This window comes from Cololabis saira, chromosome 5 (genome assembly GCF_033807715.1).
Source record: "Cololabis saira isolate AMF1-May2022 chromosome 5, fColSai1.1, whole genome shotgun sequence".
NCBI classification, from domain to species: Eukaryota; Metazoa; Chordata; class Actinopteri; order Beloniformes; family Belonidae; genus Cololabis; species Cololabis saira.
In genome coordinates, this window is record NC_084591.1 from 11,472,208 (window position 1) to 11,497,221 (window position 25,014).

At 44.0% G+C, this 25,014-nt stretch overlaps 1 protein-coding gene across 1 annotated transcript; it reads right to left on the bottom strand.

Annotated features, from left to right (window-relative positions):
* Window positions 1-1,644: 1,644 nt before the first annotated feature.
* Window positions 1,645-19,470, bottom strand: LOC133443730 (carboxypeptidase A1-like). The gene is made up of 11 exons (XM_061720918.1): window positions 19,272-19,470; window positions 16,058-16,139; window positions 15,797-15,931; window positions 15,609-15,713; window positions 15,412-15,513; window positions 13,760-13,861; window positions 13,562-13,672; window positions 4,416-4,506; window positions 2,952-3,151; window positions 2,066-2,150; window positions 1,645-1,945 (listed from the first exon to the last, which is right to left on the bottom strand). Exons 1-11 carry the CDS (start codon window positions 19,334-19,336, stop codon window positions 1,758-1,760), a joined length of 1,266 nt encoding a protein of 421 aa, XP_061576902.1. The 5' UTR covers window positions 19,337-19,470; the 3' UTR covers window positions 1,645-1,757.
* Window positions 19,471-25,014: the final 5,544 nt, after the last annotated feature.

Sequence of the window (25,014 nt, forward strand, 5' to 3'; positions counted from 1 at the left end):
GGATTTGTTTAGTTCAGATTTTCTTTTTCTTTTCTAAATCAGTTTTGATCTTTCTCTCCCTTATTAAGACTCTGCTCCTCGCTCTTGTGTGTTAACCGGTTGCTTTACTTCCTGTCTCATTTTGATTGTTCTCGGCTGCATCCCCTGAGCTTCCAGTGTCCAGCCATCTCTCAGTACCAAGTTTGGACCTGTGTACTTGGTGGTTCACACTTCGTGAATTTAATGGCAGTGAGATGAAAAAATCTGAAAACATCAGAGGAAATCTTAGACCCTACGGTCTGTCACTGCATTTGCTGTCTAGTCTGACTTATTCCCTGTTGCTGTGTTTATCTTTTATGCCGTTCGAGTGTTTATGAACAACAGAGGTGTCAAGTAACAAAGTACAAAATACTTCGTTACCTTACTTAAGTAGAAATTTTGGTTATCTATACTTCACTGGAGTAATTATTTTTCAGACGACTTTTTACTTTTACTCCTTACATTTTCACGCAATTATCTGTACTTTTTACTCCTTACATTTTAAAAACAGCCTCATTACTCTATTTCATTTCGGCCTTTAAAAAAAAACTATCCAGTTAAATTGCTCCATCCGGATAGAGTGAATTTGGTTGTGGTTGTTTCAGATGTTCTTGTCCAGTTTTGTTCTTACATCCGTTCCCTCAGATTCCTGCAACTAAACTTGGATGTACATTCCAATAAAGGTTAGGATAAATGATAACATGCCTCTGAAGTTTGACTTTTTGCACCATTACAATACTTATAGGCAACTAGTCATCATATCTCCTGCTCTCTGAAACACATGTTAATGCTCAATAGTACACATATGCATTATACTAAGATGCATTCATTATCAATGGCTTTTGTCCTTAATGGCTTTTATTCCCCTTACATTACTTTTACTTTTATACTTTAATTTGTTTTAAAACCAGTACTTTTATACTTTTACTTGAGTAAAAAACTTGAGTTGATACTTCAACTTCTACAGGAGTATTTTTAAACTCTGGTATCTATACTTCTACCTGAGTAATGAATGTGAATACTTTTGACACCTCTGATTAACACCAAGCCTGGCTGCACTCTCTGTTTTAGTTTAGTTGTTTGTGCTCCAGTGTCTGAGTCCTAAGCCTCCTGAAATCCCGACAGCGTCTCTGTCTTGTCCTCTGACCTCCCAAAAGTCCGTCCTTTGGTTTGTTTCTGCAGGAGGCGTCTTCTTGTAAAAACAGACTTCCTCCTGAGGGGATCTGTTGGTTTCTGGTAGTTCGGCTGCATTATATGAAGATGTTTGTAACGAACTGGGAAACATATTTTTACTATAACTGAAATATAATTGCACTGAATGGGACTTAACTCTCTGTAAAATGCCCTGGAATGACTGTCGTTGTGAATTGGTTCTGTACAAATAAAGTGAACTTCACAGAATTTTATTTCTGCTAAGCAATTTATTTTTTCCAACAATGATTGCCTTAGTTTTATCATGTTGTATAAATACTGGATGGAAATCTGGTCACTTTTCTAGACAGGAATTCATAGTTGTCTCCACCCACTCTGACTTATGGGCGTGGCATAGCAACCTCACGTAAATTCATATAAAATCTTCAAAAGGACAGCATGAAGAATCAAAACCTCACTTTTCCAGTTTATTCACTTATTATATGATCTTTAAGATTTAAAAGATTCACGTTTATTCTTAAGATGCCATTTCAAAGGTATCGGCAGTGGGATCATCGCAGCGATTTCAACTCTTCCACAGACACACATTAGTAGGGGTTCTTGTAGGTGTGGTCCATGATGGACATCACTGCCAGCCACGTCTCCTGGGCCGTGGGGAGGATCTGACTGGCCGGCAGGAGGAAGCCGTAGCGGCCGGTGTCCCTCAGCTCGAAGGTGTACGAGTACTTGATGCCCTGTTCGTACGTCCAATCAACGGTGCTGCCGCTGGCTTGGTCTGCAAAGAAAACAGCAGCTAGATTTAGGATTACGGCATATAAATGTGTATGAAATGTACAAACTACCTCTAAAACTGTGAAGCGAGTCTGTATTTGGGAGCAGTGCTGTTGAAACTTACAGATTACGTTGATGATGCTGCCGTATCTGTAGCGGGTGCCGTACAGGGAGGCCAGGTCGGTGATGGCCTTCTGAGCTACTTTATGCTGTCAAAGAGATTACCATCATGATTTTTCACGATAGAGGGAATGCGCATGACGTCACAGATGCGACTTCACAGCGGGTTACGCCCACTGAGTGGCAGAAAGACTGAGTGGCAGAAAGACTGAGTGGCAGCGTAAACTTTCAGTTTGAACTGGAAAACATCTAAAATGGGAAAGAGCTGTTGTGCGATCGACTGTACTCATAGATTTAGCAAGAAAAAGAGTTATCGTTTTACAGACTGCCAAAAAATAAGCTTAAGAGGGACAAATGGATCGCTGCAATTCGCGGAAACAACTGGATTCCAGGCACCAAAACGTGGATTTGCGGTTCCCATTTTGTATTTTTGGGTAGCTAACGTTAAACGGTCAAATCATAAAGTTCGGTGTCCTCATCATTTTAATTTCGCCAACAAATCCTGCCTTGAAGTAAGACCAAGCGTCAAGACTTTTGTATGCCTTCAAGCTTTCCCCGGCGTGGAAATTAAGTACATACTGTATAAATATCAGGAAACTCGATTTGTGGACAAATATTAATGTCCATGGACCACTGGTTATTCGGGTAACTGTACGGGTCACTGTCAAGTCCAACTGCCTTTAATTTAAGCCCATTATCGGCTGTTATCCCGTCTTCTCCACTAGTTGCAGCTGTTTTTGCTGATGTTTTGCCACTCAGTGCGAGTAAGGGGGCTGGTCCAGTGGGGAAGTGACGTCAATGCATACCCTCTATTATTATCACATATCTTACAGACAAGATAACATAAAATAATGTGCTATATTTTGTTAAAGTTGAAATGGTGTTTGTACCAGCTCAGCCTGGTCCTTGGCGGGGGTCCTGGTGTAGCCGTAGGGGTACAGCAGCATCTGGGAGTAGGAGTGGATGGACATGAAGGCCTTGATGTTGCCATGGGACTTCACAAAGTCCACAATGGACTTGACCTCAGACTCAGAGTGAGCTCTGGGTCCGCGATAGGTCTCTGAGCAGGGGTTGTTGCTGGCACCGGGTGCTAGGAAAGTGCACGGGAATGCAGAGGACAAGGTGATTCACCGTATGATTTAGCTACAGGACAAGACTAAACAGTTCACTTAAAGTTTTACATTTCTTGTTTTCCTGAAGGTAGCTAGCTACAAATTACCACTCTGTATACTTTGCACATGACTTTGTTCTTGTTAGCGCAGGTAATGGAGTCTAGTTTAGGTGTAGTTTTATGGTGTTCCACAGGGTTCAGTGCTAGGGCCAGTCTTGTTCAGTGTACATGCAGCAGTTGAAGTATAATCCAGAATCACAGCATAAATGTTCATTGTTATGCTGATGATACGCAGCTCTATTTGTCTATAGCCAGATGAAACAGAACCGTTAGCTAAACTTGTCTTAGGGACATCAAGGACTGGATGTCCACTAACTTTTTACTTTTAAATTCCAATAAAACAGAGGTTATTATCTTTGGTCCAAAGCATTTGAGGAAGGGATTAGATGGTGCTGCAATGGCGTCCAGTGCAACTGTGGGAAACATTAGTGTTATTTTAATCAGGAATAGTCGTTTAAACAGCATATTAATCAGGTTTGCAAAACTGTTTTTCAATCTTCGTAATATAGCAAAGATTTTAAAAATCCTCTCCCAGAGTGATGCTGAAAAACCTTTTCACGCATTTGTATCTTCTAGGCTAGATTATTGTCATGTATTATTAGCAGGATGTCCAAGTAATTCCCTAAATAGGCTCCAGCTGTTCCAAAATGCAACAGCTTGAGTGCATATAAGTATCTCATAACCATCACTGTTCTTCATTGTTCCTGTAGTTTGTTGTACTGGTCTACCCACTCCTTTTCTCTTCTGTACATGTTTGTAGGCCAGAGCTTCAGGAGCTGCATCCTGACCTACAGTCCCCCCCCCAACCACCTCAGCGTCTGTTGTCTACATCTGTTTATATAGTTGTCCTTGTAGTACACCAGTTAGCCATTGTGTCTGTGTCTCTACTTTGTCTGTTTTTCATCCTCTGTTTCCGATCTCTCTTTTCCTGCTCTGCCCAGCTGGTCTTCAGCAGGAGGGTCCCCCCTTATGATCCAGGTCCTGCTCAAGGTTTCTTCCTCCTAAAGGGGAGTTTTTCCTTGCCACTGTCATTGTTTATGTTATGTTTATGTAATAATTGCTCGGGGGTCATGTTCTGGGTCTCTGGAAAGCGCCTAGAGACAACTTCTGTTGTAATAAACGCTATGTAAATAAAATTACATTGAACAAAATTGAATTGTTCAACTATTAACAAAGACATTACCTCCAAAACCAGCATCCCAGTTCCTGTTGGGGTCAACTCCGACACATGAAGAACCACTGTTGGGTTTCCTGGTCTTACGCCACATACGGTTCTGAAAGAAATCAAACTACTTTTAGCTTTCATAGTAATACTTTCCATTTAAGGTGGGGTTTGCATGTAAGAAGGTCTGGGGTAAAAACCCATGAGCCTGTAATTGTAACAGAGTCGATCTGCTTCTTGAGGTTGTCTTGATTACAGCGACGGACCCCAGAGGATCTACTGACCTGGTAAAGTACTACTGCATACCACAATGGTATTCATGCATTACCTTCGCTGTTAGCAAGCTGTCAATAAGTAAAGGAAAAACCATAGTGTTATGATTAAGATGAATAAGAAGAAGAAAATTGTCGTTATAGAGCCATCCCTGGTTGGAGACATGCAGAGAAGATCAGGGCCCCTTAAAACTGTCCTGGACCCTGATGATGGAAAACCACTTGATGACAGGATGTTCCAGCTGCGAGCTGCAGCATATTTTAGGGTTAGAGTCAGAGGTGTCAAGTAACGAAGTACAAATACTTCGTTACCTTACTTAAGCAGAAATTTTGGTTATCTATACTTCACTGGAGTTATTATTTTTCAGACAACTTTTTACTTTTACTTACATTTTCACACAATTATCTGTACTTTTTACTCCTTACATTTTAAAAACAGCCTTGTTACTCTATTTCATTTCAGACTTTAAACAAAAACTATCCAGTTAAATTGCTCCATCCGGATAGAGTGAATTTGGTTGTGGTTGTGGCTCAGATGTTCTTGTCCAGTTTTTTTCTTACATCCGTTCCCTCAGATTCCTGCAACTAATCTTGGATGTACATTCCAATAAAGGTTAGGATAAATGATAACTTGCCTCTGAAGTTTGACTTTTTGCACCATTACAATACTTATAGGCAACTAGTCATCATATCTCCTGCTCTCTGAAACACATGTTAATGCTCAATAGTACACATTTATGGTTCTTTAATATATTTGCATTATACTAAGATGCATTCATTTTCAATGGATTTTACTTACTTTTACTTTTATACTTTAAGTAGTTTTGAAACCAGTACTTTTATACTTTTACTTGAATAAAAAACTTGAGTTGATACTTCAACTTCTACAGGAGTATTTTTAAACTCTAGTATCTATACTTCTACCTGAGTAATGAATGTGAATACTTTTGACACCCCTGGTTGGAGTTGAACCTGATGTTAAATGCTTACGTGACATAAGAAGTTGATCTCAGCTTATGTGTTAAAACGAAAGTTACGCCTGTAACTACGGTTCTATGAGTCCCGGATGACCGCCAGGCGGTGCTGTAAGCACTGGATATCTCCCCCTCGCGCATGCGCATGTCGAGTACAATACCAACAATGTCACGTCACCCGTGACCCCTGCATGACCCCCGGAAGGGTATATCTTCCGGCGTCAGCATGGGATCGGCTCCTAGAATCTTCTCGCGAGAGCACGAGGATTCGGAGTGACCGGCAGGCCTGGCGGTCATCCGGGACTCATAGAACCGTAGTTACAGGCGTAACTTTCGTTCTATTTCGTCCCTACTGACCGCCAGGCGGTGCTGTAAGCACTGGATGACCAATACCAACAATGTCACGTAGGATCCCGGTCACATACCTCACTGACCAGGGGCAGAAGGACCCGGGAGTAGAACCACGCCCAATGGTTGGGAGTGGCGACATTGATCCGGTAAAACCTGGAGAACGTGTCTGGCGACGTCCATGAAGTCGCGGTGCAGATGTCCTCCAGAGGCACCCCCTGCAGGGCAGCCCAAGAAGCTGCGACGCTTCTGGCCGAGTGGCACCTCACCCCCACTGGTAAGGGGCGGCAACTGGCCCTGTGGGTGCGCTCGACGGTGTCCACCACCCAGTGGGACGGCGCTGTCCAGAAACAGCACGCCCCCTGTTGGGGCCACCATGGCAGAGAACAAGCTGCTCCGACCGTCGCACAGGCGCGGTAGCATAAGCAGCAAGGGCCCGTACGGGGCACAAAGGGCTTGGCCCACTCTCTGCAGGACCTAGGGCAGGAACGCCACGTTCGGCCACAACGTAGCCCCTGAGCTGACTGACAGGGCATGTAACTCATCGACTCGCCGATGTCATGGCGAGGAGAAAGCTATCTCCGTAGAGAGCCACTTCAGGCCCACCCGGGCCAAGGGCCCAAAAGGGTGGAGAAGAGAGGGCACCTAGCACCATGGGCAGGTCCCACACTGCTCGGGGGTTTATATTCATGTTTATGTTCTGGTTCTCTGGAAAGCGTCTAGAGACAACATCTGTTGTATTAGACGCTATATAAATAAAATCGAATGGAATCGAAAACTGGGGCCTTTGGGCTCCTCGGGGGGGGGCAGCCTCAGAGCCCCCCTGAGAAAGAGAAACCAGCCGGTGGCACCCCACGGTGGCATTCTCAACCAGGGCATGTTGCGATGAAATGACCGCCACATACACCCTTAAAGTGGACTGAGCACGGCCACCATCCAGGAGGGACCGAAAGGAACCCCAGGATCGTGGCCACGGGGCAAAGAACAGGGTCCTCTGCCCCGTCTGCACACCAGGCAGAGAATCTCCCCCACTCGCACTCATACCAGAGGCGGGTGGGAGGCACATGGGCATTCGAGATGCCAGCCCTGACAGGTTCAGGACAGCTTGACAACAATGGGTCGGGCGCCGCAGCGGCCAGACTCAGAGCCAAAAACGACGGGGTCGGGGTGCAAAACCTGAATCCCCGGCTGGAAAAGACGGTCCCTCTGGGGGGCGTCATGTTGTGTCGCAGCAGAGCCTCCGCAGCAGTGGAAACTATGTTTCCCCGGTCGGAAGGGGGCCACCAAGAGGAGCCCGTGAGCCCTCTGGAGGACCCTCTGCAAAGGCGGCTTGCGCCGGGAGAGGAAGTCCGTCACCCGGTTCCTGTCTCCGAAGGCCGGGCAGGCGAGGAGCTGTCCACGCTAGGAGGCCCCGGGACACCTGCAGCAGCTGTGCAGAGTCGGGGCCCCCTCTGGTGGCCGATCAAGGAACAGTGGACACACTGTCCGACCGACCCGGCACGTGCCTCCCCCACAGGAGTTGCAAAAAATGTTAGTGTGAAGTGCAGAGCCCAGAGCTCCAGCACGTTGATGTAGCGCGTGCGGACCCGGGAGGACTACTGATGACAGCCTCCCGGCAGGGAGGGGAAAGCGCCTAAGGGCACACCCCTCAGCCGGAATGTCCCGCCTCTTCAGGGTGCAAGGGTATAGACACACACCCGCGAAACCCTGACCAGCCTGCGCCCGTGCCTCTTGGCATCCAGGCGAGGCTGTCCAGCCACATTGCAGGGGGCGTAGCGACAGCAGGCCCAAAGGTATAAGAGGGGCAAGGGTTGCCATCACGCACCTGGTGAAAAAAGTCCTCGGTGACAGGGAGAGCCCGCACAGGAGCACCCTGAACCGACAACGGTGGCCCCGGTAGGCGAGCCCCCGGAACCACCGGTGACGTGCCGCGACCGGCACGTGAAACAAGCGCCCTGTAGGTCCACAGTTGCAAACCACTTCCTCCTGACCAACGCAGAGCATCTGCTGTGGTCAAGCCTCCGGAAGAGCAAGACCTTCATGTATTCGTCGAGGTCCCTCAAGTCCAAGATGGGACGACGTCCGTCGTCTCTCTTGCTGACGAGAAAGTAGCTCAAGTAGAACCCCCAGGCCGCGGCGGGGGGTCCACCGGCATGATGGCGCTCTTGGCCAGTAGGGCGGGCAACACCTGAGCCCGAGCCGGAATGTTTGCCGGGTCTCTGACGATGGTCATCTCAACCCGGCCGGAGATAGGAGGCCGGTGTCGGAACTGCAATACGTACCCCCGGGCTAGGGTGGAAACCACCCGGGCCCCAATGAGCAGGCAGCCCAGTAACCGAGCTGCTGCCGGAAAAGTAGCTGACGACCGGCTCCGTGGCCTTAGCGCCGTCTCCCCCGGGCTCCGGACGTCCCGGGGGGGCGACGGTCGGGATCAACGCCCCGACGCTGGTGGGACAGTCCGCGCACAGGGGGGCGAAAGTCACCAGCAGGCTGACTCACAGACCGCTGAAAGCCGCGCCGGCCGCCGTGGGCAGGCGGCCGGGGGCGAGGCCCGGGGGCCGGTGAAGGGCCTCCCGGTGTACAGGAGGCGGCCGCACCCCTGTGAAGGTACACCAGCCGCTGCCTGGTCTCATCAGCCAGGGCGGTGCGGTTCAGAGCTTCCAGGGCAGTTGCCCCAAACAGCTCCCCCGCCTCTGCCGGTGCCTGACGAAGAACCCTACGAGCAGTCTCCGTCAGGGGTGACTGCGCCAGTCAGACATGACGGCGCGTGTGCACCAGGGTGGACATCAGCCGCCCCAGTTCCCTCGTTTGGGAGGCAAAAAGCCTGTAGGGATATGTCACACATATCCTGTGTGGAATCATCCACCTGTGCATCCTGCAGGGAGGTGGAGAGAGCCAGTAGCAGATGAAAAAAAGGGTGTTCCCCAGCCGGCCGATGCGTGCCGCTGTTTCATAAGCCTTACAAATATGCCCATCAGTAACCCTACTCTGGGTAGAGGGGCACTTGGGATCTGGCTTCAGAGCCTCATCAGGAGCCACTATCAGTGCTGCAATGGAGGGCTCGATGGGGGGGGCATGTGGTGGAGACCAGCCACAGCAGCGTCCTCCATCGCCGTCAGAGCACGGTCATCAGCCGGCTGTGACATCTCTCCAGCATGAGTGCAGCGCCCTCAAAAAACTCCGACAAAGACGGAATGTGAATTCCACCGGAGAAGGATTGCGCCTGTGGAAGGCGCTAGAGGCCACCTCCGCACGCGGTGCATTCGGCTGCAAGTGTGCCAGGGCAGTGCGGATAATGCTCTGCACGGAGGAACAAACCGTCCCCTCCCGAGAGCTCTGGGCAGATGAGTGCGAGGAGAACCCCGAGCGCTGTGAGGCCGGGTCCCCTGATGACACGTTGAAGTGGCTCGCCGAGGCTGCAATGGAGATGGCGTCCTCCGGCAGCGGCGGTGGCGACCCCAGAGCAAACTCTGGCATGGCAGGTTCCACCTGGCCAGTACCAGGTTGCAGATTGAGGAGGGGCGCCCTCATCTGCTCCATGTCGGCAGCCAAGCGATCTACCTTCGAGGAGAGCTGGCTCGTCATCCGCCGTCGTTTGGGGACCCCCACCACTCTCTTTGCCGATCGCTTCAGAGAAGACCCCGGCTGAGATGAGGGGAGGCTGGCCAACGGCCCCGCTGCTCAGGGCCGAGGCACGACACGCAGAGGTCCTGGTCATCCGCAGGGTCCAGGGCGGCCATGCACCCTGGGCATGAACGCTCCATCACAGCGACCGGTGGGAGAGGGAGCGGACACGCTGCCGTCGCCACGGATGTGCTGGCAGGAAAGAGGAGCGGACACGCTGCCGTTCACACGAATGTGTCGGTGGGAGCGGTCACGCTGCCGTCACCACGGATGTGCCGGTGGGAGAGGGGAGCGGACGCGCTGCAGTCACCGCGTAGGTGTCGGTGGGAGAGGGGAGCGGAAACGCTGCCGTCACCACAGCGAGCACGCTGCCGTCACCACCAATATGCTGGCGGGAGAGGGGAGCGGTCACGCTACCGTCAGCACGGATGTGTCAGTGGGAGAGGGGAGCAGAAACGCTGCCGTCACCACAGCGAGCACGCTGCCATCACCGCCAATGTGCCGGCGGGAGAGGGGAGGGCCACGCTACCGCCAATACGGATGTGTAAGTGGGAGAGGGGAGCGGAAACGCTGCCGTCACCACAGCGAGCACGCTGCCGTCACCACCAATATGCCGGTGGGAGAGGGGAGCGGCCACGCTACCGTCAGCACGGATGTGTCAGTGGGAGAGGGAGCGGACATGCTGCCGTCACCACGGATGTGCTGGTAGGAGAGACGAGCGGACACGCTGCCGTCCACACGAATGTGTCGGTGGGAGCGGTCACGCTGCCGTCCACACGAATGTGTCGGTGGGAGAGGGGAGCGGTCACGCTGCCGTCACCACGGATGTGCCGGTGGGAGAGGGAGCGGACGAGCCGCCATCACCACGTAGGTGTCAGTGGGAGAGGGGAGCGGAAACGCTGCCGTCACCACAGCGAGCACGCTGCCGTCACCGCCAATATACAGGCGGGAGAGGGGAGGGCCACGCTACAGTCAACACAGGTGTGTCAGTGGGAGAGGGGAGCGGAAACGCTGCCGTCACCACAGCGAGCACGCTGCCGTCACCGCCAATATGCAGGCGGGAGAGGGGAGGGCCACGCTGCCGTCACCACGGCTATGAGAAAAGGCAAAAATAGGCGTCTTTACTCAAAAAGAAGAGAACAATCCTCTCTCGTTTCTTTCCTTTTTTTTTCTTTTTTTTCAAAAGAAAAAAATAATCTGCAAGGAAAAAATAATGTTGTCACATTAATAAAGTGGGAGAGGGAGCGAAACGCTGCCGTCACCACAAATGAGCCGGTGGAAGAGGGTCGTGGCCTTCACCACGGCTGTAAGAAAGACCAAAAAAGGTGTTTGTATTGTTTTTTCAAAAGAAAAAAAAAAATAATCCTTTTCTGTCTTCTTTTTTTTTTTTTTTTTCAGCAGAAAAAATAACTGCACAGAATGTTCAGGTGTCGGGCGCAGCCAACAGCTTACCTTCTGTCAGCTGGGCCAGGGGGGCGGGGCGGGGAGACGCCGCCGCCGCCGCAACGAACACCAATAAATACCAATAAATACCGCGCGGCCACAGCCTCTCGGAGGACGACAGAGATCGTTACTCCTACCTTACGGCACGAAGCTGCACGGGGGCCGGCGGTTTTAGGAAAAGGAGGAAAGGAAGAAGCTTTCACAAAGCTCCTATTTCCGTCCTGTACTTCAGACGCGCGATGCGAGAAGAAATAAGGAGCCGATCCCATGCTGACGCCGGAAGATATACCCTTCCGGGGGTCATGCAGTGGTCACGGGTGACGTGACATTGTTGGTATTGTACTCGACATGCGCATGCGCGAGGGGGAGATATCCAGTGCTTACAGCACCGCCTGGCGGTCAGTAGGGACGAAATAGAACATATATCAGCCATTGGATTTATTTTCTTGTGGTTTACTTCAATGATTTTATTTGTGTTAATTCTGCTTTTCACTCTTGGATTCTTTGTTAAATCTCAATGTCATCTTTAGTGCAGCGTCCGTAGCTTTCATGGCTGAGCTTCCTTTTGTTTACATCCTTTATGTGACTCAGACGTGGCAACAGAGTAAATTAAATATTGATAAATGTCGAGCAACAGTCATTTTTACAGACATTGCAGCAACCTATCTGTCTTCCCAGCTTGGAAATTATGAAGTAGTAACAGGAAATACCATGGTATCAAGTGGACCAGTCACCCGGCGTGTGGTTCAGACCCGTGCCAACCTAAGTGAGGTTGCATTTTTATGTGGAAACAAAACTACTTTTATTTATAAAACAAATACGTTTGTGTCCACTGTACTGACTGTAGAGTATAAATCTGACGCTGTACTGTAATTTCAGTTTAGAGCAGTAGTGTAAACGTTTACGTCATCCCGGGCCACGTCAGCATTATGATTCCTGTCCAAGGGCTGCTTGCACTTTTCTTTCTCAACCAGCTGTGATATCACATTTCCCACTAGTTCCTGTACTCGCTCTGCGATGGTGTTGCTCGACAAGCTCATTTTAGGAGCCTGGTCAGACAAAACTTGCTCATATGATGTTATTTAAATCACACCACCACAAAGCGTGTTTTAGTAAATTTGGGAGAAAACCGTCCAGTAGGTTGATGCCATCGTGGACAAAATATCCTGCTGCACGAGACGTGTAGTTGTGGTTCATGTACGCCTCTAAAACTATAATTATGCAACTTCCTCTGCACGCTCTCCCAGACCAGACAAAATGAGGTGGAAAACTGGCTTTGGCCTTCAGTTTGATGAATATGGTTTAAAGTTGAAACAGCTGAGCCAATGCTTGCGCCACACAACTCCTAATGATCCAGTTTATGTAGTATTCTGTTAAGGCGGAGCTCTGTTAACAATTTGCTAACCAACCTGTGATTTGTTTGATAAGTATTATTTATATTTATATTTATACATTTTATAATATTTATATTTATACATTTATATTTATAAATGTATATTTATATTTGTAAATAAATACTTGTATATTTATAAATGTATTATAAATGTATATTTATTTATTATAAATTAAAATAATAATAATAATAATAATAATAATAATGATAGTAAGAAAAAATAATAATAATAATAATAATAATAATAATAATAATAATAATAATAATAATAATAATAATAATAATAATTATTATTATTATTATTATTATTATTATTATTATTATTATTATTATTATTATTATTATTATTATTATTATTATTCAATAAGCCACCGTGCTGCACAACAAATAAATATGTGGTTTCTGCACTGGAAGTATATTTGAAGAAACCTTTCAAAAGACTGCATGAGCAATGGGAAATACGTCTTAAACTTTGTGGTTAAAAATCTTATCTTAGTTACACAAAACTTTTCCAAGTATATCCAAAATATGTGACAAATGCCTTACTGAAAAAGCCACTCTTCTCCACTGTTATGCTCTGTCTCCTAAGTTAATTCCATTTTGGTCTTGCATATTTAAAACTATGTCAGATATGTTGCAAACAGAGTTGAAACTGGATCCACTTTTGATCGTGTTTGGAGTCTCTGATCAGTTTTCTCAACTTAATAAATGTCAACAACAACTGTTATCTTGTACTTTTATTATAGCAAAGAAACTTGTTTTGATGTTTTGGAAAAAAAAACAGAAATCCCTCCTGTCAAATTATGGCTGGAAGAAACAAACTGAGATGGTTCAATAAGACTTGGCAACCCCTTCTACAATATATTGATGACTCAAGCTGAATAGCGGTACGATTTGATGGCCTCCCCTGTTTTGATAAGATGCAAGCCCTGGGAAGAGGGGAGGGGGGTGGGAAATGGGGATTGTTTTATGCAGGTCTTTTTGTGTGTTGTTTTCTTATGTACCTTGTGTTTGTTTTGTATCTCTTTATTTTTTAAAAATTAGGATATTGGACATTTTCTTCTACGACTGATTCCTCAATAAAAAAGTTAAACAATAAAAATATGATCTTACTTTGGTGTGGGTGTAGTGATATCCATCAGGGTTGGTGGAAATCTCCAGGAAGATGTCCATGTTCTTGAGGATTGCGGTGAGAGCGGGGTCACGTCCATAATCGGTCACAATCTATGCAGAGAACATGATGACGGCGCAGAAGGTTAAAGGTCAGTCGCGGAAGAGATGGAGAACAACAAACCGAGCAAATCAGAGCACCTTCTTGGCGAACCAGGTGCCGCTGGCCTGGGTGACCCACTCCCTGGAGTGGATCCCAGTGTCGATCCAGATGGCGGGACGGTTGGTTCCACCGGTGCTGAACTAGGACACGGGAAGGGAGAGGAACGGTCGGATTAATCAAATCAAATCAAATCAAATCAAACTTTATTTGTATAGCACCTTTCATGCATAAAATGCAGCACAAAGTGCTTTACATAAAAACAATACACAAATATAAAACTTATTAATGCCCTGACCCCCACCCCCCTCCCCGCACACACACAGACAGACACAAGCACACTACAATTCACCCAAGTTACACACGCAGACACACGCATCTAATAATGAATAATAATATTGACTTGGTTTTATATAGCGCCCTTCAAGGCACCCAGAGCACTTTACAGGGATCATTATTCATTCATACACAGTCTCACCGGTGGTGGTAAGCTGTTGTTGTAGCCACAGCTGCCCTCGGGCAGACTGACGGAAGCGTGGCTGCTATATTGCGCCAAACGGCCCCTCTGACCACCACCAACATTCAAACACATTCACACGGGACAAGGTGGCTTGCCCAAGGACACTACGACAGCAAAATGAGCTACTGCCGCCCCCATCTATATAAATATGGGTGTAGACATGGCTGAGTACTGAGGATCCAGGTGAGGAAACGGTATCAGGGAGCCATCCATGCCAGGAGGTCTCATAACCCGCAGCTACAAGGGGGGTCTCCACAGAGACCACCCCCCCCTGGATGGATAGAGGAGTCCACACCACAGCGGTGAAGCCGTGGTGCAGAGCTCCACAACCATCCAGGTCAGAACCACCCCCAGGACGACCCCCTGCAGGCCAGAGTCACTCCCAGCATGGAGGCTCCCCATGAGGAAACACTGGAGCTAAAAGCTACAAGAAAGCAGGATAAGATAGGCTATGGTTAAAATACACACTAAAAAAGTATAGAAGTGTAACATAAAATCATAAGAATAGGTCTAAAGAGCAAGAAATTAGAAACTGAGATAATAAAACAATAGAATGTATAAAATAGACCATAAATAACGACTAAAACATTTAAATATAACATTGAGATAAAAGAATTAGATAATAAAACAGGATAAACTAAACTAAATATTAATATAATAAATATTAACCAAGGGGAGCATAGAAAATTATAAAGAGTTAAATGAGTCAGTTAAAAGCCTGATTAAAGAGATGGGTCTTGAGTCTCTTTTCAAAAACATCAACAGTCCCTGCGGCCCTGAGGTTCTCCGGAAGGCTGTTCCACAATCGGGGGGCATAATAACTGAATGCCGCCTCCCCGTGTCTTCTGGTTCTACCTTTTGGTATCGTTAAAAGGCACCGGAGGACCTCAGGGTCCACGAGGGTCGATAGGGTAAAAGTAGAGCAGACAAATAAGACCGTTAAAACACTTAAAAACTAGTAGAAGAACCTTCAAATCGATCCTGAAGCGCACGGGGAACCAATGCAGGCAATTCTTAATGGTGCAATCACACTTAAAACCAGAAACTGTTATGTTTATGTTCAGGCGGCAACGTTCGTACATGCTGAGGAGACCTGATCCATGAAGGCAACCGTGAATCAACCTCATTTTAATCTTTTGCAGTCGAGCTCTGGTGTTCTGGACTTTTGCGTACCTTGAGCACATTGAGGGGGCGGCCCTCGTAGCTGTGGCCAATCACTATCTTGCTGACCATGCTGGGATTCTCTGCCACCAGCATGTCCTGGAAACTGTAGATCTGAGGAAAAGACAAAATACTGCTGTGAATGCACATATTAGCTGAGGAGACGTAGTTAAACAGTCCTGATGTGATGTTCCTTTTACTGCACTGACCTCGTTCAGGGTGTGATACCTGGAGAAGTCGTAGTCGTCAGTTTTCTGGGGCTGAGCCAGAAGGGCAGCAGAGTCCATCTCCTCCTGCTCCCTCTCCATCACCTCCTGAAGGAGCATCACATGATACATTTGAGTGGCGGATCAAAAGGCTGAGAGATTTGCGGTTGTTTCGAGGTTTCACCACGTACCTGCAGGTCTTCAATCATGGTGGAGTACTCAATGTCGTGGGTCTCCAGGAAACTCTTCAGAGCCTCGACGGTGTGGGCGGGAACTCTGATATCTACAGGAGAGGTCACATCTGTCACCCCCCTCCAGACGTCCAACTGGAGCAAAGAACACAGAACATGTTATTTCATTTAAAAAAAAGACATGAGATGTCACATATTTGAATCTTTGCTTCTTATATTTTCATCCAGAAACTAGAATTAAAATGAATATAAGTAAGTTACCTCAAACTCCATCATGTCCTCGAGGACCTTGAGAATCGACAACTGCTCATCATCCTTTGGGACGAGCCGAAGTACCTGATGACTGCAAAGTGAGAATCAGAAATGTATTGTGGGAGCTGAGGTATTAGTTTGGCCAACTAAAATAACTTTTGACAAACATAGATGTCAAATAAAAATAGGACAAACAAGACCAGCCTTGATATTATTATTGCTATTCAAAATGAGGCTTATGCAAAAGTGACTTTAGACGTTAGGCTCTTTTCATGGTCTGGTATCAAGGTAAGTGCCCAAAGTAATCCAGCGGCGAGTCAGGGATTCAAACATCCGCCCAAAAACGGTTTGGTTGGTGATCATTTCTCTGTCCTATAAACTGTGATGTTCCCCAGGGGATAATTGTTGGCCCACTACTTTTGTAATATAGTTTAACCAGAGGTGGGTAGTAACAAGTTACATTTACTCCGTTACATTTACTTGAGTAAGTTTTGGGAAATTTTGTACTTTTAAGAGTAGTTTTGAATCACTATACTTTTTACTTTTACTTGAGTAGATTTGTGAAGAAGAAACTGTTACTCTTACTCCACTACATTAGGCTAAATTGAGCTGTTACTTTTCTTTTATCCCTTTTATCCGCATAGGCGTCAATCTCGTGACATCACTGAGTGATTTTTGGGAAAAATGTTCGTTTTTGTATGTTTTGTCACATAAACACAGACTCAAACACACACACAGAGTTTCTATGAGTTCATGGGCTTGTTCTAGTTCTGCCTGGTTAAAAAAGAAAAGTACAAAGGCTTGAAATTTTGTGCTACTTGTGCTTAATTTATTTTTTTATTCTGTTATTATTTTATTTGTTTTATTATTTATTAAAGTACTTGAATTTACTTTAAGATTATTTTAATTTAAGCTATTTTTAATTAATTTTAATTGTATTATTTTATTGATTTAATTTGCCTGAAGATGATTATTTTGTACTTTTGTCTGTTTGAATTGTTGTGTTAAAAAAATAAATCAGACGTTACTAAACAGTTACTCAGTACTTGAGTAGTTTTTTCACCAAGTACTTTTTTACTTTTACTCAAGTAATTATTTGGATAACTACTTTTTACTTCTACTTGAGTCATATTATTCTTAAGTAACAGCTACTTTACCCACCTCTGAGTTTAACATTGATGTTGCACCAACAGTTTACGATCAGGAACAGGTCAAGGTAAGAATGAAATATACAACAATATTGTTTGGCATTGTTCAGGTAAGGTATTATTTTTTTTCTCTTGCAAATTAGAAGTTAATCTTGCACCGCTGATTTTAAGCTGAGGTCTAAAGTTTAACCAAAGCTAAATTCCTAAGAGATACAAACTTCATGTGACCTTTTGAATTCTTGTGCACTGATTTTTCTAAGAAGCATTTTACAAAGCCAGAATATTTGGCTGTTAAATAAATGTTTGTGTTGTAGTTCTCTTCTTCGCCACAAAACAAAACAACTGAATGAACATCCAGCTAGTAGCCTATGGCGATTCCCTTTGTTGTTGCTAAGGATTTTCCACTCGTGGGTTTTATTTCACATTTACACTTTCTGTGTTTTTAAAGGTCAAGTTTTTAATCTATAATCAAATCAACTTGTGCAGTGTTCTTGCAGCAGATCTGTTTTTACCGTGAAACCCCTTCATGGCTAACTCCAGCTATTTAAATTCAGTCATGATCGTGACACAAGCTAGCAAATGCTATCAGAGCATTACACGCTACCCTCAAGAATCTCCGCATGACTCTTGTCTCTGGAAAACACCTCCTGTTTTTAGTGTCATTGAAACAGATTTGCGCTTAAAGGAGACTCATACACCTTTTCCACCAAACCGGTTCCAGAGCTGGTTCACAACTTGTTCAACTTGCGAACCAGCTGAGAACCGGTTTTCATTTGCCATAGCTCGGCGTGCTAAGGGGAGCCACATCATTACATCTCTGCAAACCTTAGTTACATCGCTGTGTTTGCATTGGCGCGTACCAACAACTATGGACGACCTTGCAGTTGTACAGCTGCTGCTTCTGGCTTTACACTACTTCATTGACAAGAGACAAGTTGTCTCCCCCACAGACCACTGCTACTTTGCTGGATCAATACTTGGTTGCTTATTTGAAAATGTCTCCGTCTCCCAGTCTTGCTATTCCCGTTGGTCTTAATAACTCCTTCCCCCTCCGCTTACGTAATCAGTTCTTTCCTCTAGACCAGCAAAGAGTTGGTGCTACCTTGGAACCAGTTTTTCCAGCCCGGAGCCAGTTCTTTGTCAGTGGAAACAGAAAACCCAGTTCCAAACTCAGCACTGGCCCAGAACCAGAACCAGAACCAGCCCTGGAACCGGTTTGGTGGAAAAGGGTAATAGTGTCTTGTTACAACCAAAAACGTAATAACGGCCTATAACGTAATAACTGCCAATAATGTAATAATTTTGGCCATTTCAAATGTAATAAAGCCAATAGTGTAATAATGTGCCAATAATGTAATAAAACTTTTGAGTCAATAATGTAATAACTTTTTGCCGATAATGTAATAATTTTGTAATAATTTTTTAATACCAGGCCAATAACGTAATAACCAGCCAATAATGTAATGCCTTATTACATTATCGGCAAAAAGTTATTACGTTATTGGCTCAAAGGTTTTCTTACATTATTGGCACATTATTACACTATTGGCCTTATTACATTTGAAATGGCCAAAATTATTACGTTATTGGCAGTTATTACGTTATTGGCCATTATTACGTTTTTGGTTGTAACATGTCTCCTTTATCAAAAATAGATACAGTGTCCTGAGGTGTTGCGTTAAGGTCTGTGACCTTTGTTTGGTCCAAACCCCAAAGAAATACACTCCAACAGTTTCCTTTTCAACGTGTCTTTACAGCTCTGTTCATAGCAGACTGTTATAGATGGTGGATCGCTGCAAATCTGAACAGCTCAACGGCTGACGTAGTTGTTGTTCTCGGTTGTCCGAATTTAAGAGTTTTTGTAGTCGTAAATGTAGGCTCTGTAGCATAAAATAGTTACTTCCTTTTGATTGGTCACCTTTAGTGCATATGTAAAAGTTTCTAAACGTACTGATTGTTGTTCCTTAGTTGTTGCTTTGGATTAAAGTGTCTGCTAATTAACTTAATGTCTGTCTACATATATAAAAACCAAATCATATTTGAAGAAAAGCAGTCCATGTCCCAGCTCCACTCACCCGTGAAACGCCTCCTTGCCGAGAACGGCCACAAACAGCGCGACGAATGCGAGCAGCCCCTTCATCGTGTCCAAGAGTGTGAATCCGGGCGGCCGAACAGCTGCTTTTATGGATGAGTGTGTCGGGGCGCGTCCGCCAGCCTCGACCTTGGTCAGGGCGATAGAGGCTTGTCACCGGCTGCTGCCGTTCCCAGGCCGCCCTGGAGATACCACAACAAAATGAAGTCCACGCTGCTCTGTGCTCCTGATTAGGTGAACTTCTGTTTCGACAGAAATGCGGAAGGTATTTCACGTCTGCTCGCTTGGTCTCGAGGTTTGTGTGAAGCCGGCTTCGGAGGAAAAAACTTTATCATGATTTTGGCACAAAAATGATGAAATAAGATGATGATTAAATAAACAGCAAAGTTTTTGTTTCTATTGTCATTAAACCTTTAGTATGTTTTTATTCTGCATACCAGGGTAGTTACTTCGTTATCTGTGGAATGGTAAAAATGCCACAAAGAAAAGTCGTAAATCTATAAAATAATGAGAAAATAAATTTGTTTGTCTTTGCACATCCTGGCCAAGGTTCTCCGGGGTTGTTTCCCTCAGGTTTTAGTAAACACTGCACTTATTGATCGGCTCCTCATCCGCCTTCACGTCTAATTTTGTCACGTTAGTGAATACAGTCATTGAGAATTGTAAAATATTCATTACTAAACCTTTGACCTTTGAATGCCTTTACCTACTTGATTATAAAACATTCACCCAATATTTCATCATGTGATAATCTAAGACCAACTCACAAGCTGGCAGAGCAACAACCGCTGGCATTCCTCTCTGATACGACCGTTTTCCACTCTGAACATTCGTCTTATGCAACCAGGCTGATAAGGTACAAGAGAAGTGAAATAATGTGGAAGAACACCTGCAGGATTCACAGAGACTTACAGAAAAGCTGCAGAAGCTCCTCCGTCGACATGCTGAGCTCCTACCGGCTCAGTTCAGGCATCGCTGAACGCTTCAGACGTAGACAGAACACCTTTAAAATCTGCTTAGGTCACAGTGAAAAAGCAGTTTGACAGTAAAGGACTTCCTTTTTTAACTCATTTCACTTTATAATGGACTGAAACATGCTCATTTGAGTATTTCTCTTTAGCGAAGTCCTAAAACAGAAAGACAAAAAGAGAGTCATTTTAAAGAGCCATAATGTAAGGATTTTGCAGTGGGCAGAAACAACCCCATATCCTACAAATGGAAACTTCTGTTATGACAAATGTTTCCTGTAGGACCCCTGCAGGTCAGTAGTGGAAGTGCCAAGGTCTGCAGTTCGTGCACACTCATGCTGTTGCAGCTCAGGCTGATAAAGACCTTAAACATAATGCAAAAGAATACAAATTTATACATGTGAAAAAAATGTAAATATGAAGGTTTTGGAATGACGTGGTCAAAGTCCAGACTTCCTGACTGGAACACTGTGGCCAGACCTTAAGATAGGGGAGAATAAGTGGAGGCCTCTGCAAACATGGCTTTGCAAAACACAAAAGCACCTGGTCCAGACGGGTACCCATTCAAATTTTCCTAGAAATTCTCAGGAATATTAACTCCACGTTCACTTGAAGTGTTGACTCACAAGGTAAGGTTGCTCTGCCAAGGACGCTTTTATAACATTGGTGCTTAAGCTGGGGAAAGACAGAAAGAACTCTGGCTATTATTGACTGAACACCCTGCTTAATTGTGATATCGAGATACCAGCTACAGTATTGACATCTTCTAAATGGCTAAACATCTAGTGAAGTCAAGTGATGAAATTTTAGGAATTTTTTATTTGAATGATGAAGTAAATTTGGTTTTGGCGACAATTTTGGGTTGTGGATGGAGTTTTTCTACTTGAGTCCTGAAGCATCAGTGGTCACCATTAGGAATCAGTCTGCATTCCTTTCGTTGAAAAGGGTGCACATTGAGGATCGCCAGTAATGTCCACTTTAAATATAGTTATTAAATCCTTTCTATAATACTTAAATCAATACCAGGAATACAAAGAATTCAAAGATGGGGACTGAATTACTTGGTATCCCAGTATGCTGATGACTCGTTGTACGTGTCAGACCAAATACATGAATCTCCTGTTTTTTTGAAAGTATCAGTGTTATTTCTTCTATAAACTCTTCCTACTTAAGAGTCAGCATTTCTCTATAAATGCTAAAAAGGCTATGCTGCTTATTTTATTTTATTTTATGACTGGGAATCTCCAGATATATACTTATAGTATATACATCTTACATCAATTGAACTCAAGTGAACTTTCCAGAGCCACTGAAAACGGCTGTAATTGAAACTCTGCTGAAAAAGGACAATATTGACAAGACAAAATGAACAACTACAGGCCCATCTCGAGTATTCCATTCAGAAAGATAATAAATGACTTTTTAACACAAAATAACTGCCATGATGCCTTCTAGTCAGGTTTTAGACAGAAACACAGCACTGAGACGCGCTGATCAAAGTGTTTAATGACATACTGTATGTCTGAATGGAAACATGGAGTGGAAACATGATTTACTGTATCTCAGTGCTGAATTTGATACAGTTGACCACAATATTTTACTCAAACGACTGGAGAACTGGGTGGGTCTTTCCAGACCTGTACACAACTGGTTCAAAACATACTTTACTGTGCTGTTGCCCAAGGTTCCATCCTGGAGAACCTTTTTTTTAAACATCTACATGCTACCACTGGCACAGATTATAAAGAATAACAAAATAAGTTACCATACCTACTGTATGCTGATGACACCCCTATATATATATATAAAACAATGTCACCAGGAGACAGTTTGAAGAATGAAAACAATTATACCTGTATGGAAATATGGAACTTTGTTTGGAAGTTTTTTTCTTTACCAATAAAAGATAATGCAAAGAAAATAAATGTCCTGAATTTTTTTGAGAATATTTTTTTATATCACATCAAAATTCTTCTTTTTGAAGCAGCACAAAAGAGGGGTTTTTTAATGTTAAAATGTCAGTTTCAGTTTCATTTGAGGGAATATTTTTTTAATTTTAAGAAGCGCTTTCTGGCTCTCGCTGTCTCCCACCCCTACAAGATATAAAAATCTAAATAATCAACAGCATCATAAAAGTAACTTCACTTCCGCTCCAGCGTCTCCTAGCCATATATGTCTTGTGACAGAAGGTATTTTGTTATCATTTTAAGTGAAGAAATTTCCCATTTATGTGATGACATTTTTGTTCTGTAATTCTGCATTATTTAAGACTCATGCTTCCTATTGCTTGAATCTGTTTCTGCTAGAGTAGGGTAAGCATTTTCATGCTGTGATGATGCAGCTCCACGTATATTCTCAAACATCTGTTTAAATATTAGATCTGACATTGTTCAGAGTGTTAGGATTTTATGAAATTGTTTAAGAGTTTGAAGGGTTTTTCTATAAGATTCTACACTGGTGGTTTTTCTCTATTTGCAGAGTCAGCTCTTGCTTTATGATTAGTCTGTTTTCTCTCGTTGCAGGGTTAACTCCTGTTTTATGACTAGGCTGTTAAAATAGTTCAGATATTTACTCTTAATATTTTATAATTAAGTGAAGACAATGAAGATAAACAGATCTTTTAACACTGATGAGTCTTATCCGTTATCTGGGTTGACATCTTAAGCAGGAAGCAATAAACAGGGAAATACAGCTGAAGGTCTGATATGTTTGGCAGATGGGGTTCAAGTACAAAGAACACCTTCCTTTTTAGTATAAATACGACTGGCCTGCCCATGTGGTTTGAGAGAAGTGTACCTCTGACCGGAAAACATTGTGCATGATATAATAAAAGCTTGTATTAACTTTGATTCTATTTTACTGGTTTTCTTATGGTGCACCAGACAAACGAGAATGCTTACTCGACCTTTATTCATCTCGTATGATCCCCTATGTGGGGGAGGTTACTTCTTTTCTCTGATCCAACCTTTGCTAAAAAAAAAGTCAGTTGCTGAAAACCTCTTTTTTTCGATATAAACATATATTTACTTGCTATATCACAGTAGATGTCAGGCACCACCACAACAAAGCAAAAACAAAATGATTAAACGTCTCAGTGGATGAGAATGTTTTTATTGACAGTTCACAGCTGTGTCAAAGCTTTGGAGCAGCCGCCGCACAACAAGCCTTGAAGTGATTAAGCCGTCTTCATGTCAGTACCAGAGAGATGATCTGCAGACAAGCAGTTTACCAAACGGGCTTTTGCATACCCGACAACCCAGATCACAGACTTCAGTAAGTGGCTTGAGTCATTAAACATTGCTTCATGACAGATAACACCAACATGACCCCTCGGGGCGTGGCGGAGACGTTTCCTTCGAACAGCCCAGAAACAGGAAGTTGCTAACCACTGTTGTTTCCTTACTGACACGACCCAGCAGCTGTCTGACAGAAGTTTCATCCAAAACAGGCCAGATGTGCCATGTCCTATAATGTTACAGGATCATTGCAAAACAGAATGAAAGTATATGCAGAAGTAATGTTTACTTTTTAGGCAAGGAAAGGCAAGTTTATTTGTATAGCACAATTCAACACCAGGTAATTCAAAGTGCTTTACATCAACATTAAAAGCGGCCAGACACAATTAAACAGTAAATAACAAAAAAATGAAATAAAATGATAAGAAAAGAGGTAAAATAATAAAAAGCACATGTTGTTAAAAAGTAAGGGCAGTAGAGTACAGCAGGTTCACATCTCATTCTTACAATGGCAAGAATTACGTTTCTATACGGTCAAAACGTACAAAGACCGGGTCAAATACAGTATTGCAAAAGTAATCTGTAACAATTGGTACGGTGAATTAAACCAATTTGACAATTCTGTGCCTCAATGCCTGTTTCCAGTTCTTATTTCACACAATTGACGAGAATTACATTTCTATACGGTCAAAACGTACAAAGACCGGGTCAAATACAGTATTGCAAAAGTAATCTGTTTAAATAATCTTCATTTCACTTTTACAAATCCAAGTCAGTTATTAATATGTTGGTATTTTAAGGCACTTGTAGATTAAACACTTGAATCTGCACTAGAGCAGGTTGTGGCTGTTAAAAGGGCTCGTATCCTTTGTGTGGTTGTAGCCACGCCCCCCTGTCCACTGATTGGCTGTCCACCACTGAAGAACCTCTTTCTCGGTGTCTGATTGGTTTAGATACAATTCTGCCAAGGCGGAAGTTCCCTCCTCTGAAATCTGTGAAAAGTAAACGGGACCTTTTCTTGAGTGAAAGCTAAGTCAAGCTGGAAAAACAAAACATGGACGTGTCCGGAAGAAGCAATGCAACTTTCACAATAAAAGTAAAGAAAAAAGTAAAAAAGATGACATGAAAAAAGTTTTTTCACCTCAATTTGAAAAGAACAAATGCCAATACTTTGAGAAATAAAATACATAACATATAGATACATACTCAATTCTTTGTGGAAAAAAATGTGAATTATAATATAAAATTAATAGCCTAACAAGGTTGTAATTTTTTATGAGGAAAGAAAGTGGTTATGAGAAATATGTCAGAAATTAGTTGAAAATGAGGACCATGGCACGTATTTAAGCCATAGTTTAGTATAGGGTTCACAAGTAAGGAAAACCATGTCATTTTCCATCACAATGTCACAAGTATTAGAGTACTAGAGTGTCTTGAAAATAACAAATAATGAACTATAGTAATACATTAATTTAAGTGTGCTCATAGTTCATTGAAAAAATAAATAACAAAAACAGCTGTA

Coding starts and splice junctions, on each gene's coding strand:
- LOC133443730 (XM_061720918.1), bottom strand. CDS start 19,336: ATGAAGGGGCTGCTCGCATTCGTCGCGCTGTTTGTGGCCGTTCTCGGC. Junction 13,673..13,759: donor GCACCTGGTTCGCCAAGAAG/GTGCTCTGATTT, acceptor TTCTCTGCATAG/ATTGTGACCGATTATGGACG. Junction 2,151..2,951: donor CCAAGGACCAGGCTGAGCTG/GTACAAACACCA, acceptor TCTCTTTGACAG/CATAAAGTAGCTCAGAAGGC.